Source organism: Squalius cephalus, assembly GCF_949319135.1.
Source record: "Squalius cephalus genome assembly, chromosome: 9".
In the NCBI taxonomy this organism is placed as follows: domain Eukaryota; kingdom Metazoa; phylum Chordata; class Actinopteri; order Cypriniformes; family Leuciscidae; genus Squalius; species Squalius cephalus.
In genome coordinates this window covers 30,621,282-30,639,442 of record NC_137130.1, presented here as the reverse complement: position 1 = coordinate 30,639,442, position 18,161 = coordinate 30,621,282, and the positions used below count along the sequence as shown (strand labels likewise).

Sequence of the window (18,161 nt, the reverse complement as noted above, 5' to 3'; positions counted from 1 at the left end):
GTACTTGGATTTCGGAGATTATATTTGGCCGATATCAGAGCTGTGTCTTATGCTACCATTCTGTATCACACACCACCAAAAGTCTGACGGATATACTTACTAATACATTCTAAAAAAAAAAAAAAAATTCATAATAAGGAATTTACTGTATTTTGAAGTGACGTATGATTTGAAATGATTTGTTTCAGTCTTTTTGAGTGGAACTTCCCCAAACCGGAAGTGCCACCTATAATCTAAAACACGGTAGCCTTGTTAGGAAAAAGGTGAATAAAAATAATGTATTTAATGTATTATTTATTTATGATTTAATTTATTTAAAGCTAGGGTAGGTAATCCTGTTCAGAAACACTTTTTTTTATACTGGGTGAAATGGTCCTTCCATCCTGAGAGTAGTCTATACATTATGTGTTCAGAAAAAGGAATGAAAACAATCAGACCTCTGTAGCAGCTGCAGGACAGTAAAAACTCTGACCAATCACTGCCACTCGGTCCGAGTGTAAACAACCAATCAGATGCCTTCAGAGCCAGGAGGAGTGTCTTAGCAGTGTCAATCAAGTTCGCGTACGCGCTGATCGCCCCTCTCTTGCACAGCGCGTACCGTCATTCAAAATCAAGATTCCCGGTGTGCCGAGCAGCTGTGCTAATGGCGGACAAACAACCAAAACTACCAATTTCTCGAGTGGAACCTGCTCATACAACAAAGACAGGTAAACGGGAAAAGACCGATGACGATAAACAAGCCCGTCGGAGCCCATTGACTCAGTGTTAAAACTCTAGCCGCATAACATACAGATAAAATGTCACGCACTGTGCAAAGCAACAATTGAAACCTGCTAATTCACTGGCTTGTCATGTTGCTAAAATAATGTACTAGCAAACCTTATTTAGCATTACATATCGCTAGAATAATTATTTACATAGCCTACTGCAACGTTAGTTACCTTTATATTATCTTACTGGCTATTTATAACTCATAGAAAGAGTGCAACGTTATAAAGTTACATTACATGTGATTCTGACATGATGCTACATGCACTGCGCTCCTTCCTCTCCGCTTGTCTCAGGTAAATAATGCGTCTTCGGTCGGAGTCGCGCGTTCATGTGTTTTGGGGGCGTGGCTTTGAAAGGACCCCAGAAGGGAGAGGGTGGACTGAATGGAAATAATGAGCTGTCTTTAAAACAGTCGTTAGAGGTCTACATACACTCGATTTTTATACTTTCTTTTTCAGAATACTTACATTTTAATTATGTATTGATATATACATAAAGTTTAAACAAATTTGAAAAATAGGTTTTTTAGACCATTCTTACCTACCCCAGCTTTAACATATGAAATATAAATTATAGGTTAACATCTAATGTTTCTGAAAATAGCCTATATTTCATGTGCATGATTCTTCTTCTGGTTCAACACAAAGGTTGGTTGGATTATTGGTCTCAGTGTAATAAAAGGCTTCATGTGTGTTTGTGTGAGGGAGGTGAATGTGTGTGTACGATAGGTATCTACAGTATGTGCTGTGTGTGTTGTGTGCATGCGCTACCTGTTTATCTGTGTATGTATTTAGCGGGTACAGTGGTTTTTGCAAAGCAAAGACTTCTTCTGGAAGTTGACGTACTCTCCATGCCTCTGTGTTTCCCATCATCCTCTCTGGATTGGCCTCAGCTACTTTAGAGACCTGTAAACCAAACAAATACGCACAACGAGCTGTCACTGCTTAACAAAAATGATGCTCTAACCTAGGCTTAGGCCCTGATACAAATTATTAGATTAGATTAGATTAGATTAGATTAGATTAGATTAGATTAGATTAGATTAGATTAGAGTTTTAAGAGTGTCTGGGCATTTGCAAGTGTAAAATGCATGTCCAAACTGCATGTGCGTGTACCTGGTTGCATAAAGCTTGTAGTCTCTCCTCTCTCTCCTTATCATCCTTCTGTTTTTGTTTTTCTTTCGTTTCATGCATCTGCAGCTTCTGCTGTAACAGTTCTTTCCTGAACTTCACCCTGCACAACATATCCAACCAATGAAACAATTATATGGTAACATTCTGATTACATTTGTCAGCATTTTGACAATATCCTGCGTACAGTATTTCTCAATATTGTATTTGCTCTGAAAAGGCTTAAAAGTTGTTGTTGTTTTTCAATTAGAGGAATCATAATCATTATATAAGCAAAAAAGTTTCCTAGTAGATTCAAAATATTGAAAGCAAAAAGTAAAATACATTTTTAAATAGACTATATGTATATTTAAGATAATTAAACATTTTTCCACTCTTTCCCTGAAAAAACATAATGAAGAATACAATTTTATTTTAATTTTTTTATTTGACATAATACTATAAACAGGGGTGCACATAACTGGTGCTCACGTGTGGTAAAAATAAACGACGCGCAGCAGAAAACATGGAAGGAAGCGCTTTTGAGTACCAACATTTTGGCCCAAAATGTTGGTACTCAAAAGCGCTTCCTTCCATGTTTTCTGCTGCGCGTCGTTTATTTTTACCACACGTGAGCACCAGTTATGTGCACCCCTGACTATAAACAGTATTATTACATAATAACTTGTTAAAACAAATGTGTTAAAGGGCACCTATTATGACCCTTTTCACAAGATGTAAAATAAGTCTCTGATGTCCCCAGAGTATGTATGTGAAGTTTTAGCTCAAAATACCCAACAGATATTTTTTTACAGCATGTTTAAATTGTCATTTTTTGGGGCTCAGAAAAACGCGCCGTTTTAGTGTGTATCCCTTTAAATTTGTATCCTTTTAAAATGAACTGCTGCTGCCGGCCCAAAAGGCGGAGCCTCACGAGCTCGAGCTCAGAACAAGGACAATCTCATCTGATGATATCAGAACTGAAACTCTCAGTTGCGATGTTCATTTCGACTCGGAGTCGAACAATAATGCCCACAGAGCCAGAGAATATATACTGTATGGAGATTGAACAGGTATAGTTTAGCTTAATTATGGTACTTATAACTTATTTGTCATCTGCTTTTATCCACTATTAATACAAGCCTGCTGTAGCAGACCTTGTCCGAATGATGACCAAAATATACTGAGGAGTTCAATTAAGTTTATTGTACATCACACAAAAGATGAAGCGTTAGTTTTACTCCAGAAAATCACTGCAAGAGCAGCTAAATAAACACAGTATAAGATGTGAGCAGGCTGCGGGAAAACCTCGGGATAAACAAAGACACTAAAATTAGCGTAGATGCCATTCTTCTTATGATGTAACGAGTACATCAGGATTTATGGGAAGTGTTCCCGGTTCCGGCTGACCTAATCTATCCAGCCTAACATTGAATTATAGAAGTCTATAATGCATTATGTGAATGCTAGGTCAAAGAGATGGTCTTTAATCTGGCTTTGAACTGACAGAGTGTGTCTGCTTCCCGGATAATGTTAAGAAGTCTTTCAAAATCTTGCCATTAAACAGTACAATTAATGTTTTAAAGGGCACCTATTATGCAAAATTCACTTTTACATGGTGTTTGAACATAATTGTGCCAGATCCAGGCCATATCCAGATTTGACGAAGCGGCCCCTAATTTAATTACAAATGATGGAAGCGAATCAATCAAAACTAACTTTAGCTGGAAAATAACTTTATTAAAGAACCGGTATAAAGCCAAAACAATATATATTACCTTAAATTATACGTTTATCTCTGTAAAGCTGCTTTGAAACAATCTACATTTTTAAAGGAGAACTCCGGTCAATTTTAACATTGAGCTCATTTTTTTGTACATTTGGAGTGCTGTCAATACAGAGAACAACGACAAAAATCGGTGTTGCCTACACCGTGTTATCCTCTTTTTAAAATTTGCACCCTGTTGACTTCAATGGGGCATATTGACAGCACTCCAAATGTACAAAAAAATGAGCTCAATGTTAAAATTGACCGGAGTTCTCCTTTAAAAGCGCTATATAAATGAAGATGACTTGACTTGACTTGATCGTATATTTGGTGGAAATGTATGAAATCTTTGTTCTTATAATATGATTCATGATAAAAATTTCTCTGATCCACAGTATCTGTAGCTGCAAGGCTGGTACTAAAGGTTTGCTGGTTATTTGGCCTATTTTGTAGCCTGGGAAAACCCAGACAAACTTCCGGCAAATTTAGATTTGCTCTGCAAGTAGTCTGGCAAAGAGCCCATTCAAGCCGATTTCTAATCCGTCCAAATCGCGGCACCAATCAGAAATGCTGAGGCGGGCTTTACACGATGACGATCGCTCTGATTGGTTTTAGGTCCATCCAATTGCGCCCAGAGGCATTTGAGCGACGTCCGTTGGTGAAGCGCACCAACTTTTAAATGCATTATTATATTCAAACACCCACTGGCAGATGAACGTGCTACTACATTTCTCTCCGAAACGGTATGAAATTAAATTCGATTTAATAGAGGATTTTAACTGTGACAAGATGATTGACAGGGCAGTTTACATGACAGGATGCACGCGACAGATCCGTCCGATAAAGATGACGAAGTAGTATGTCCCAAAGCTTGCCTACTTTTTTGCTACACATTCAAAAGTAAATACCTTTTCTTCACAAAAAGAGTACATACTTTTATGGCGTAGTGTAACTTAGGCGAATTGGGACGCAGCATATGGCTTTACACAATGACGATCGCTCTGATTGGTTTTAGGTCTATCCAATTGCGCCCAGAGGCATTTGAGCGACGTCCGTTGGTGACGCCCCTTTGGAAATGAGTTATTAATGAAGCTTTGCCAGACCATAACTCAGTTACTACTGAGAATGGTCTGGTTTTAACCAGGCTACCTTTTTTGTCAAATTGTTTCTCCAACCAAAGTACTTTACCTTTCTTTATCTCTCTGCATCTGTTCTTCAATCTCTCTTCTCAGTTCTGCAAGCCTCTTCATATCCCTCTTTCTCTGCTCATCTCTTCTCCTCTGCTTCTCTTCATGGAACCTATTTATCTGAGAGAGAAAGAAAGAAAAGCCATGTGATTTGTATTAAACTAGAATTTTTTTTGGCTGAACCATAAGCTAAAAACAAAAATTTACAGACTTCAGACATTTGTGTAGTTTTAGATTAAAAATTACGTAGACATTTAGAGATGGATTTATGTGTTGTGTGAATGGAGAAAGTACGAAGATCGGTATAATCTATTTCTTTATCATAAACGTCATTAATCAGGGACAAAACACAGCTCTGCACGAAGTGAAGGGAAGCAGGAACACACACACAAATTTACATTCACATTACATTTATCAAGCTAATGAGCTGAGGACAGAGCCTTGGGGTTCCCCTAAGTATTTTACTAATGCTCACACTGGACTACACTGAGTTTTTCAGAGTGCTCTGATAAATGATAATGTAATAATGACTTACAAGTGTTAATAAAAATGAAAATTAATGAAAATGCCTCATACAAATTGTATTCAATAATTCTGTTTTTATTCAAATTACATCACATTGTGGAAATAGTTTGGTTTTCATGCTGACTTTAAATAATGATGACATCACATGTACTGTCATTTAAGTTTTCATTAAAATGTACCTGCTGTGTCAGTTGAGCTCTTCTATTTTTTTCTCTCTGTTGCTCTTTCCTCAATGTCTCCTCTTCCTCTTTGTGCCAATAAGCAGCAAGAGCAGCCTCCAACTCCGCAGCCTCCTCCTGATGAATTCGCCACTGCTGGAGCTAAACCCACACAGAGAGACAGGTAACTTCAGCAGAAATTTCAGTGGTGTTTAGACCACTGAAGTGTTAAGCTGGAACTATGTACAGTAGACTGGAGATACAGTGTGTAGACTTTACTGATCCATCAAAAAAACAAAAAAAAAAAAAAACAATGCAAATCTCTGTAGGCACACACAGTATTAAAATATGATTACACACTCAAATTAGAGAAACTGAGTCTTAAACACTCACACATGCACATGGATGGAATACTTGCATGGATCACTCGTCACTGCATACTATATCTATATATGTATAAAATAGTATATGAAAGAGTATGCAAAATGATAAAAGAAATGGTATTTAAGAAATGGTAAAAACAGTATAAAATAAGCTGTATTACAGTTTTTCTGAATTGCTAAAACACAAAACCCCATTCTCTGAACCAAATTCACAACAGCATAAAGCAATTTGTTGAATAAATCACTCTTTCTGTAAAACATTAAACAAGTTCAGGTAGTTAAAACACTGTTTGTAAATCTCTTGCACTCTTTTTGCAAAATTCTAAACACATTTCACACTGTGATGCACTTATGTTTCAAAACACTAAACACAGGCAGAAAAAAGTTAACCAGCTACAACCCAGTTGTCATCGTTTACACACAACAACTCAAAATTGTTCACACTTATTTCTAATGATGTGACCAAACCAACTGTACACAAGTCAGTTCAGAGTTCAGCACTGACTCAAAATGTTGCAATGAATGTTGAGACCAACAATGGATGGCAACAATATACTGTAAGAGGGAGAGGAGGAAGAGTATGAGGAAGAGGAGGTGAACAAGGAGGAAGAGGAGGAGGACGAGAAAGAGCAAGGTGTGGAGAATGTTGTCAAGGTTGGATCTGGCTTTACGGTTTTTCCCTTTGCCTGCAGAGACGACATTATCTGTGATGTTGGACAAAGTCCGCCGGCCGGACCCAACATGAAGACATGATCCTGAAGCAAAATTAAGTGTATTTAAGCATACTATACTTTTTTACGTAATTGCAAAATTTGTTTACTTTGTTACAATATATTTTTTTCTGTAACTGCATGCTTCTGTGTTCTCCATTTCTTGGTGTAGTGTTAAACGAATGATCTGTAGTGTTTATGTAGTGTAATATTGACTCGCTGTGTGTGTGATCTGAAAGCAGTTTGATTTTGAGCACAGATAAAATGTTTTTGAGGCAATTGTTTGATTTTGCCGGAAGAGTCAGAGGTTCTCTGAATGTGGTTTGAAATTTTGATTTTGTGTTTAAGGTTTTGAGAAAGTGAGTGATGGTTTCAAGAAATGTGTTTGAGCAATTCAGAAAAACTAAGAACTGTATCAAAAATAAAGGAAAATGTCATAAACCAGTGGTTGTGTGATGTATTTTACAAATGTTACAAAAGATCAGTGATTCCCAACAGGGGGTACTTGTGCGGGTTCTATGGGGTACATGAAAAGATTTAGGTTTGTTCAGGGCTGTTGCAAATGGTGTAAATATACTGAAAAATATATGAAATAATATATTGCAGTAATATAATGTATATTACAATATATTGAATAATACATAAGGAACTATCACTCTTCATATATTGAAACATTTATTTACAATATATTTACACTGTAAAATGTAACTAGTTGAGTGTTTTACTTTAGCCTGGCTAACGTCAGACCACTTCTCTTTGATGAGACGTGGTCTGGAAACCACATGTACATTTTCTCGTATTTGAGGCGTGGTTTACGAATGCCCAGAGCCGTTTATTGGGCGCTACGAATGTCTATCAAATGCGCCTGTACGCAGCTCATAGCCAATCATTTCAAATTATACCAGATGACGTATGTAGAGCGACAGATATTCAACGAAGAAGACGAGTCGACGATGGGTCAGATTTATGTGTACACCAGAGAGTCCTGCACGGGTCCGATTTTGTAAATCCGCACCCGACCCGTTTTCCAACAGCAGCACTAATAAAAATCTGCACCGACCCGCTTAAAATAGAACCGACACCCGACTCGCACCCGAAATAAAATCAGTTTAGACTATCACATTATAGACACACTTACAAACATTTTTATTGCCAGGTCATACAGAAGTTATTACACGACCATTAAGGACAACTTCAGCCGAAGCTGTCAAAAGGCCGATAACGTTACATGAAGAACATGGCTAACGTTACCACACAAATCGAACAGACGCGGCTACAACACTAACGTTATATGCCACACAATTTCGTCTAGCCTACATCTGACAATTTTGGGTTCAAACACACCCTGCACACCACACATACTTAACAGTGTTAAATATGAAAAATACCGTTCGATAGAGCTGCTTTGTTACCAGTTATCTGCGTGCTTCCTCAGGGATGAAGTTCCACATTTGCGGCTATCCAACACGAAAATGTTTGCAGCAAAGCCTTTGACAATATTTTCTTCAGATAACTCCAAATTTCTCCCACACACTAGACTTGATTTTTGATGACGTATTGTCGACAACTTTACAATCTCCACTAGCTATTCTTTTCTACAACTCCTCAGCATCCATCTTGACGACTGCAAGCAGAACGCGCGCGCGCGGTTGTGATGCATTTTTAAAAGTGGAAGTAGCCTTGGTAACGTTATAGATCCTGGGAGGGCGTGGCGCGTCGGCACAAATAAACTGATGTGGATTTTAAATTATTTTATCAACTTGAAATACAGGCATATTTTTGTAGATGTGTTCCTAAAAATATGCATATATTTTTACGTCTGTCATGTTGGATCCATAGATAAACAAACTGCTTCGGTGTGTCGCATATGGGTGATTCTTTAATTGGAGATACATTTGAAGTCCGAAGCCATTCATTTTTAACAGCTTTACCAAAATTTTACTCCAAAAACACATTTTAATTTTTTTTAATTCTTTTTAAGAGTCACAAAATGTTAGAGTGTAAAACTAGAAAATATTTTATTTTAAAAGCTATTTCATGATGCTGAAAGTCATGATATCATACTGTCCTTAGTGGGTGGTACTTTTTTCAAACAAGGGTAAAATATGCATTAAACATGTTTTAAATTACAAATTTCAGGTTGGGGTTTTAATTATTTTGTTTATAAATTATTATTGGTGACAGTTTCCAAATTATGCTAAATTAATTTGTTTAAAAGTAACTTTTATTGTTGAAAAATACCAATCCATAAATCCTGTGTCAATTCTGTTACTACATGTTATTGTCTCTTTAAATTATGCTTATCTGTCGCATCAGTATCCTAAGCAACGCATGATGATGTCACTTCCCTTTTGGTATTAAACTGTGAAGAACTAGGAGGTATGTGTTTTGTTCTCTCTGAAGCCATGCAATCTTACAGGCACTTGCACCAAGAGTTCTTATATAACATGTCAAAACTGTTTCAGCAATCTCATAGGGAAAGCAAAGTTCAAAAATATTAAGAAAAGGAGGTATTAAAAGTTTTTAAAATCATCTTTAGTATCAGGCCATGTGCTCTTAGCCTTTATGCTAGCATGTGGTGTTATTAGGAAAAAATACTAAAAATGTCAACTCTGTTACTGTCAATTCTGTTACCAAGGTACGGTAACAGAATTGACCAATGTCCATGCCTTGGTTTTCACACTGCCCCTGCCTTGGTTACAATCACACAATGATGCAAACACACACAAAAATGCATAATGTGTGTTTATAGCCACACACACACACACACACACACACTGATCAATTGGGTTATTCTACCATGATCAGAGGATTTCAACACACACTCAGACAGACACATGTACCATCCACCCAAGCATGTGTGGTTATTTGTGCTACCGTACAATAATATAATAATAATACTGTAATACAATGTAATATAATGTAAAAATGTGTGCCTCAGACATGCCACTCTCTGCTGCGGAGAAACAGAGTAGATATCGAGCGAGACGTGATGCTACCCCAGAGAGAAGAGAGGAGAACTTAAAAAAGGATTAGGAAAGATGGAGGCACAAGAAAGAAATGGGAAGAGTCAGATTGGTTGCGGACTTAAAGGGATAGTTCACTTTGAAATTAAATTTTGGTATGTTTTAGCTTACCTGAAGGGCATCCAAGATGTAGGTGTCTTTTTTTCCGCAGTAGTTTCCATTTTGATATTTTTAGGTCAAACCGTTCTTGTCTGTCAGTCATTACATGCAGGAATATGGTCACCACCTCAAAGAGCATGCACAAGTCCAAATTAAAACAATTCCCCATCGTCCAAATGAAACAATTCCCCATCGTAAGTACACATTGATGGCCTAAGACACGAAACGAGCGGTTTGTGTGAGAAAACGAACAGTATTTATATCGTTTTTACCTCTTATAACACAACCACGTCGAAGTGATCTGAACTCGCGGGCGCTTCCTGCTGTGTGACGTGTGAGATGTATATACACTAGATGTCGCCTTGGCTACGGCAGTTCATTGGAACGAATGTCTTTATATATATCTAGTGTATATACATCTATGCGTACACGTCACACAGCAGGAAGCGCCCGCGCCCTCAGATCACTTCGACGTGATTGTGTTATAAGAGGTAAAAACGCTATAAATACTGTTCGTTTTCTCACAAAAACCGCTCGTTTCGTGTCTTAGGCCATCAATGTGTACTTACGATGGGGATATGTTTAATTTGGACGATGGGGAATTGTTTTAATTTGGACTTGTGCATGCTCTTTGAGACCGTGACCATATTCCTGCATGAAGTGACTGACAGACAAGAACGGTTTGACCTAAAAATATCAAAATGGAAACTACTGCGGAAAAAAAGACACCTACATCTTGGATGCCCTTCAGGTAAGCTAAAACATACCAAAATTTAATTTCAAAGTGAACTATCCCTTTAACACCAAGAGAGAGGAGGAGAGAAGAGAGAACCGTTGGAGAAGAGAGAACCGTTGGAGAAGAGAGAGCTGTTGAAGAGAGAGATGAAGACCAACAGACAGACATACACTGGGAGAGCCAGGATGTGGTTGGACAATGGTGTGTCCTCACATATGACCATGATATCTATCCTGGTACCATCCTGGAGGTCAATGAGACTCATGTGAGGGTCAAGTCAAGTCATGTCAAGTCAAGTCATCTTCATTTATATAGCGCTTTTAACAATGTAGATTGTTTCAAAGCAGCTTTACAGAGATAAGCTTATAATTTAAGGCAACAGAGATTGTTTTGGCTTTATAGCAGAGTTAAGTTATTTTCCATCTAAAGTTAGTTTTGATTGATTTGCTTCCGTCGCAAGTGCATGCACCAAATAGGAAAAAATAGATTATTTTGGCCTGGTAGTGAAGATGTTCATTGGTACCCACATGAGGACATCCTCAGATTAATTCCACCCCCGACCAAGGTTGCGACACGGCATGTAGAGATCCAGAGCGATATCTGGTCGAGTATTTCTCAATAACTCAGCAGTTATTTTCTTGTTATAGGCATGTTCTGGTTGGTTTGGGTCAATTCTGTTACCCCCGTCAATTCTGTTGCCAGATGTGTCAATTCTGTTTTTAGTCTTTCATCTTGAATATTAATGAGATAATACATTGAAATATCAAACTACTTAATATTGTTATTTTTATATTGTGCAAGAGTAAGATATATGTTATAGTTTTATCTCTACCCTGTAATGTTCAAGTAATTTTATAAAAAAAACAAGTGCACCCTTTGGATAATCCACTATTGCCTGGGGGTGAATCTAATTTTGAAGTTGTATAAATATAACATTTAATATCTGTTTTAAAGGCCTGAATAAAAGGACTAAATGACAAATGAAACTAAAAAGATTTACAATTTTTTGATGTACTGTTACTTCTATATATTTGGTTGTTCGTCCGTAACAGAATTGATGAGAAAAATTATAAACAGGTGATATTTTGATAAAATAGAGAAAGTAATAAACTATCTGTATTTGTATAGCACTGAATATATAAACTTTAAAGTGTTTTCAAGGTAATTCTTAAACAATGGTTCTGTATGACAACCTTTTTTTTAAAAAAAAATTGAAATGCAAAATGTATCTCCAATTATAGAATCACCCACATACTTCGTCATCGTCTTCCTGCTCCCTCCCCGTTCTGTGATTGGTTCCCTATTTCAGGGGAAAAATTAGTCCATGGTATCCAGACTTACCTTGCAGCGTGAATAAAATCGCGCTGCTCAAGGCAGTATGGGGAAACCCAGGCTAGTTTTACTTAGAAAACATGGAAAATTATTGCCTTAAATTGGATGTTTTACTCAAAGTTGTAAGTTTCTACTATAAAAACATACAAAAGAGTGTCAGGACAATGACAGACAGTGTGCATTAAATTGTATTTATTAAACAGAAACTTAATTGAACAAATAAAAAAAAACATCAACATAACAAAGTTAAAAGAAATGACTGCAATAGACTGCATTTTAAATAAAGCAACATGCAGCATATCATCAGTGTTTCTTGGTCTTCTCCGGGACTTAACCACAGGCTCTACTCTTCAGCACAATTGTGACCCATAAAACTCAGACAACAGAAACTAAAATCTCAGCGGAGGAGGGTTAAACAACCAAAACTTTTTAAATATTGTATTATAAACACTGCGAAATTATAACAGCAAACTTTGTTGCGGTAAGCAAATTTTTTTTAACACATTGTGCAAATAACATTTTGAACTTATTTATTACTTACACACACAGGCATCACGAATCAGTATATGAATCTCAACAACGGTAACATGATTAATTCTGCTATGCATTCTGAGAGCTACCATAGTAAAAAAACTCATCCATGGTTCCCAGCATGCATTGCAGCATGAAGAATGTCACCATTGTTGAGATTCATATGCTAGTTCCCTTTCGAGGGAACTCGCACTGCGTCGTTGAAAACGACTCTTTGGGGACGCTCCCTTAGCGTGCGCCTCTGAAGTATGAATGAAACTAATCCAATCCTGATTGGTGTTGCGTCATGACGTAACATGTGACGGCATAACCGGATGCATAAAAGTGACGCTGGCACACACACACATTAGCTTTCGCTCTTCAGCAAGCGCTCTCTGTGAAACTGTCTGTCTTATTTGATGTTGTTTGTCAGTGAAATCCTCTATATTATGGCGAGTGAAAGATACACTAAGTGTGTGCACCCCTGCCCTATATTTCTCACGGGTGGAGACACGCATCAGTTGTGTGTACACTGTTAGGAGCGCAGCACGCACAGGCAGTTCTCGAGGGGGCTGCCTGTGAACACTGTGAAAGTACTATAGAGTGCTGCGCTCCCACTTGGCTCGCGATCCCCGCGGTTCGGGTCCCGCGTCCGTTGTGGCGGCGCGGTGGCTTGGATCGTGGGGATCGCAGAAGGATCTCGCGGATGAGAACGAGACTGCCGAGGCACTTTCATGTTCATCATCCGCAGATTCTATAACGCTCGCTCACGACGCAGAAGCCCGCGATGTGGCTTCTTCTGCCCGTGACGAGTGCCCGATGCTCGAGCTATCTGCTTCTGAGGAAGTGGATGTGCTCAGCATCGGGGACGAGGAACATGAGTCACACTCGCCGGTGTTGTTGTAACCCAAAAAAAATAAATAAAAAGTTGTCCCACTACATTGCAATACAGAATCTATAGCTCGGATCTCGCGTTTGTCGAGGCAGCGCGTAGATGACGGCTACTCTGCAATAAAGATTCTGTGTGGGTGCGAGGCATGCACTGTCAGCTCCTGAGGGTGCTGGCTGTGGTTTTTAAGAAATATCTTGACGCACACAGCCGTGCGTTTCGGGTGTTTCAGCCTCGAGCCCGTTGACTTTCTTTTCGAAGAGATGAAAGCCAAATATATTGTGAACGACTCGAATCTCGCGTTTGTTGAGGCAGCGCTTAGATTACGAGTCTGCAATAAAAGGGACACACGCGATCTGTGAAATAATACTGTTTGGGTGCGAGGCATTCACAATCAGCTCCTGAGGGTGCTGGCAGTGTTCATTGAGAAATATATCGGCGCGAGTGCAATCCGTGTGCTGTCGGATGTTTCAACCTCGCACCTGATGACTTTCTTCTCGAGGGATGAAAGCCAAATATATTGTAACGGCTCGAATCTCGCGTTTGCCGAGGCAGCGTGTAGATTACGAGACCGTATAAATAAATATTAAAACAGTATTGTCTGGTGATTATGGCTGCATTCAATTCTATGAATTAATATGATGGAATTGAAATGATGGAATATATTATCTGACTTTAAGAAGTTAGATATTTTAATTCAACCTACCATCCAGACCGTGTTTCACTTATCGAGTATTTTTGGCTGCATTTAATTCTGAAGAATTAAAATGATGAGCAGCGAACGTCAAAAATCGTTTAAGATTTTTCCCTGCCGGTCCTCCGCTTCAGGGTATCGAAAACGAGACGAAGATGGCTGTCCCCCCCCCCCGTGGAGGTATGAGCGAGAATCGCTCCTCCGCGGAGCCCTCAGGAAATCGATGTTTGTATCCAGCTTCAAGTGCGCTTTGGGACACATCGGTTTTCAGCGAATGCACGCTGTAAAAGGCGCCCAAAAGGCTTGCGGCCAGTGTTCGCGTTCGCCCATCGGAACTGTTTTCGATTTATTTCCTGCCGGTCCTCCGCTTCAGGGTGTCGAGAACGAAACCCAAAGAGTCTCCCCTCTGGGGGAGCCCTCAGGAAATCGATATCTGTATCCCGCCGTAAAGTGCGCTTCGGGCCACAATGATTTCCAGCGAACGCACACCGTGGCGTTCACCCCAAAAGCTTGCAATAGGGCACCGTCTATGGTCACAAAATCTTTCTCGACTTTTTCCTGCCGGTCCTCCGCTTCAAGAGGTCGAGAATAGTGCTCGAAAAACACCCGAGGTCAGTCTCGAGGGGCTGGTTCCCTTAGTAGATTTTGTAGAAGAATGGCAACGCCTTCCGAATATATCTATATGGGTCCTGAATATTATAAAATATGGGTAAAGACTGTAGTTCGGTCACCGACCTCCCAAGTTTGCTGGGGTGGTACTGACTGCAGTGGTTCCAGAACAGGCTCGGGTTATGGAACAAGAGGTACAGAACTCTACTGGTCAAAGGGGCCATATAAATTGTTCCCCTACCAGAGAAAGAGTCCGGGTTTTACAGCCGGTACTTTATAGTTCCAAAGGAGGATGGCGGGCTGAGGCCGATTTTAGATTTGAGGCAGTTGAATCGTTCTCTGAGGAGATTCAGGTTCAAGATGCTCACTGTTCCCATCATCGTGAATCAAATCAGATCCGAGGATTGGTTTGTCACGATAGATCTAAAAGACGCCTATTTTTATGTCTTCATCCTTCCATGTCACAGGAGGTTCCTGAGGTTTGCTTTCGGGGGCGAAGCGTACCAATATCGGGTTCTTCCGTGCGGCCTAGCACTCTCTCCCCGCACGTTCACTAAGTGTATGGATGCAGCTCTGGCTCCACTGAGGCTTCAGGGCATCCGTATTCTGAATTATATCGATGACTGGCTCATATTGGCCCAGTCTCGAGAAATGGCAATTCGGCATCGAGATGTCGTTCTTGGCCACATTCAGAAATTGGGGTTGAGACTCAACACTAGGAAAAGTGTGTTAGAACCAGCTCAGAAAACTACTTTTCTGGGCATAGTATGGAATTCAGTTACGATGCAGGCACGTATGTCTCCCGCACGTATCGAAATCCATCCTGACCATGGTGTCAGGGATAAAGCTAGGCCAGGCCATCACTGTAAAGCAATTTCAAAGACTGCTGGGCCTCATGGCAGCGGCATCCAACATAATTCCTTTGGGCCTTCTTCACATGAGGCCCCTTCAGTGATGGCTCAAAGCCAAGGGGTTTTTCCCCCAAGGGGAATCCGTTCCGTATAATAAAGGTTACGCGCAGATGCCTTCGTTCCTTATTAATATGGAAGAAATCTTGGTTCTTGTCCCAAGGGCCAGTATTAGGGGCGTCATGTCGCCGGAAAACGTCGTCAGTAGGGCATCAGTCTTCTTCTGGTAGCCCCGTTTTGGCCGGCCCGAGTATGGTTTTCGGATTTAATTTCACTCCTGATAGCTCCGCCATGGCAGATTCCTCTGAGGAGGGATCTGTTATCTCAGGCGGAGGGTACTATATTCCATCCTCGCCCAGAGCTGTGGAAATTGTGGGTCTGGCCTCTGAGGGGGCTCAGTACCTAAATGCTGTTCTATCATTTGGGGTGCACGGAACCATACTTATCTCTGGGGTTCCGTCTACTAGGAGATTATATGGCCTTAAGTGGAATGTTCTTCCACTTGGTATAGAGAACATGAGTTAGGCCCAGTTAACTGCCCAGTGGCTTCAGTTCTGGATTTTCTTCAAGATCGTTCTCTGCGAATCTCTCCCCGTCCACATGGATGGTGCACATGGATGCCATTGCGGCGTTCCATGCACCACTGAATATTGGGCCTTTGGGGAGGCACCATCTGGTCATACTATTTCTCCTTGGTACATAGAGGATGAGACTGACAGTCAGGTCCAGGGTTCCTTCCTGGTACCTGGCGGTGGTTCTCGAAGGGCTATCCCTGGCTCCCTTCGAATCCCTTCAGTCGGCTTTGCCTAGGACCTCACGTTCTAGATAGCCTTTCTCTTAGCTACTTCTTATAAAGAGACTGGGAGACCTCCAAGCCCTGGCATTAACGCCAGCTTGCTTGGGGTTTGCCCCGGCGGAGTTAAGGCCATCCTGCATCCGAGACCCAGCTATGTGCCTTAAGTGCAATTTAATATGGCTAGGTCCATGGTCCTGCAAGCATTTCATCCTCCACCACATGTGTCGGCAGAAGAGAAGAGGTTCCTTGCTCTGCCAGTCAGAGTTCCGAGTATTACCTTGAGAGGTCCTCTTCTTGGAGGAGGTCGGACTTACTGTAGTGTGTTTCGGGTCACCTAATGAGGGGCTCCCGGCTAAACAAACCATAAGTAGGCCTACAAGGTGCGCAATTTGCCTTCACCTTTGGCCGTAAGGGCTCATTCTACTAGAGGCATGGTGTCCTCTAGAGCCCTCCTCTTGGGAGTGCCCCTCCAGGAGGTCTGTGAGGCAAGCCGGTTAGGGCTACCCCACACACTTTTATCAGGTTTTATAGTCTGCACCTCCCTAGTACGCCGGGTGCACGTGTGCTCTCGTCCTAGTTGGGTGCCTGAGTTCAGTTTCACTCCAGGACAGGCATTTATCGGTGCGTGGCCTAGTGGGCATTCGTTCCCCAAAGAGTCGTTTCACGACGCAGGGAAGGGAAGGGAAAGGGAACGTCTCGGGTTATGACTATAACCCTTGTTCCCTGAGAAGGGAACGAGACACTGCGTCGTCCTGCCACGACCCTCAATGCCTGAGAGCGGCTTGCTTCATCGCGAGGCTAATGTGTGTGTGTGCCAGCGTCACTTTTATGCATCCGGTTATGCCGTCACATGTTACGTCATGACGCAACACCAATCAGGATTGGATTAGTGTCATTCATACTTCAGAGGCGCACGCTAAGGGAGCGTCCCCAAAGAGTCGTTTTCAACGACGCAGTGTCTCGTTCCCATCTCAGGGAACAAGGGTTATAGTCATAACCCGAGACGTTCTTGATGTCTCTTAGTGTTGTTTTTGGCAGTCTGTTTCAATTTTAGTTTTAGTCTAGTCTTTGTGTCAAACTGTCGTTTTAGTTTTTATTAGTTTTAGTCACGTTCATACTCTTTTTAGTCTAGTCAAGTTTTAGTCGACAATAACTGATGACATTTTAGTCTAGTTTTAGTCGACGAAAACTGATGACATTTTAGTCTAGTTTTAGTCGACGAAAACTGATGACATTTTAGTCTAGTTTTAGTCAATGAAAATTGTATTTTAGTCGCTATTTAGTAATGCAGTTCTATTTAACCCAGTCAATATAGTATTTCAAACAAGGTTATCTTATAGGCTGTGATGGTGGCAGTTTTTTTTACCGCGATGTTAATGGACCAACTACCGGCGGTGGTTGGGCGGTTGTTTTAAAAAAATAAAAAATAAAAACTCGTTTTATATTTCCACACAAAGACGCGATATAGGCTATACCACTCCCCAGCAAACACAGAATGTTGGCGCAACGTACCCAACCTTCTAACAACGTTTTAACAACATGGCCAAAAGGTTGCTATAGCTACGTTGTGTGGTGAAGGTTGTTACAGCGATGTCTTGACAACCACTGGACTACATAATGTACTCGTCACTGCCCTGAAGCGCGAAAATCAGCATTTTAAATCCTAACCACCTGTTGGGCTCATTGTGTTGTCTCGTTCTTCATCGAGCAAGGATACGTGAGTATTGCGTTTAATTAAGCCTACCTCAGCTATCAAACACAACCTACAACTTTAATTTTTAATGAGATTAATGTAGCCTCGCTTGTGCTGTTTAGTTTTTCATTAGATTTTTCCGCTATTTAGTCTCATTCGTTTCTTTGCTCCTCTCGTCCGGCTTTCGGCTACTGTCTGCCATACAGAACCGGTTTTGTTCATTAAATGTTCTGATCTGCCTTTGCTTTTTATGTTTCA

The 18,161-nt window shown here is 40.5% G+C and overlaps 1 protein-coding gene across 2 annotated transcripts in view; it reads right to left on the bottom strand.

Annotated features, from left to right (window-relative positions):
* LOC307164697 (coiled-coil domain-containing protein 148-like) overlaps positions 1-18,161 on the bottom strand; it is a 211,164-nt gene that overhangs the window by 10,350 nt on the left and 182,653 nt on the right. For both annotated transcript variants that reach the window (XM_079881749.1, XM_079881750.1), the window contains exons 11-14: positions 5,540-5,680; positions 4,837-4,955; positions 1,887-2,004; positions 1,542-1,676 (exon numbers count right to left, since the gene is read on the bottom strand). In XM_079881749.1, the coding sequence (XP_079737875.1) occupies positions 1,542-1,676; positions 1,887-2,004; positions 4,837-4,955; positions 5,540-5,680 (513 nt within the window). The remainder of the gene's footprint in view (positions 1-1,541; positions 1,677-1,886; positions 2,005-4,836; positions 4,956-5,539; positions 5,681-18,161) is intronic.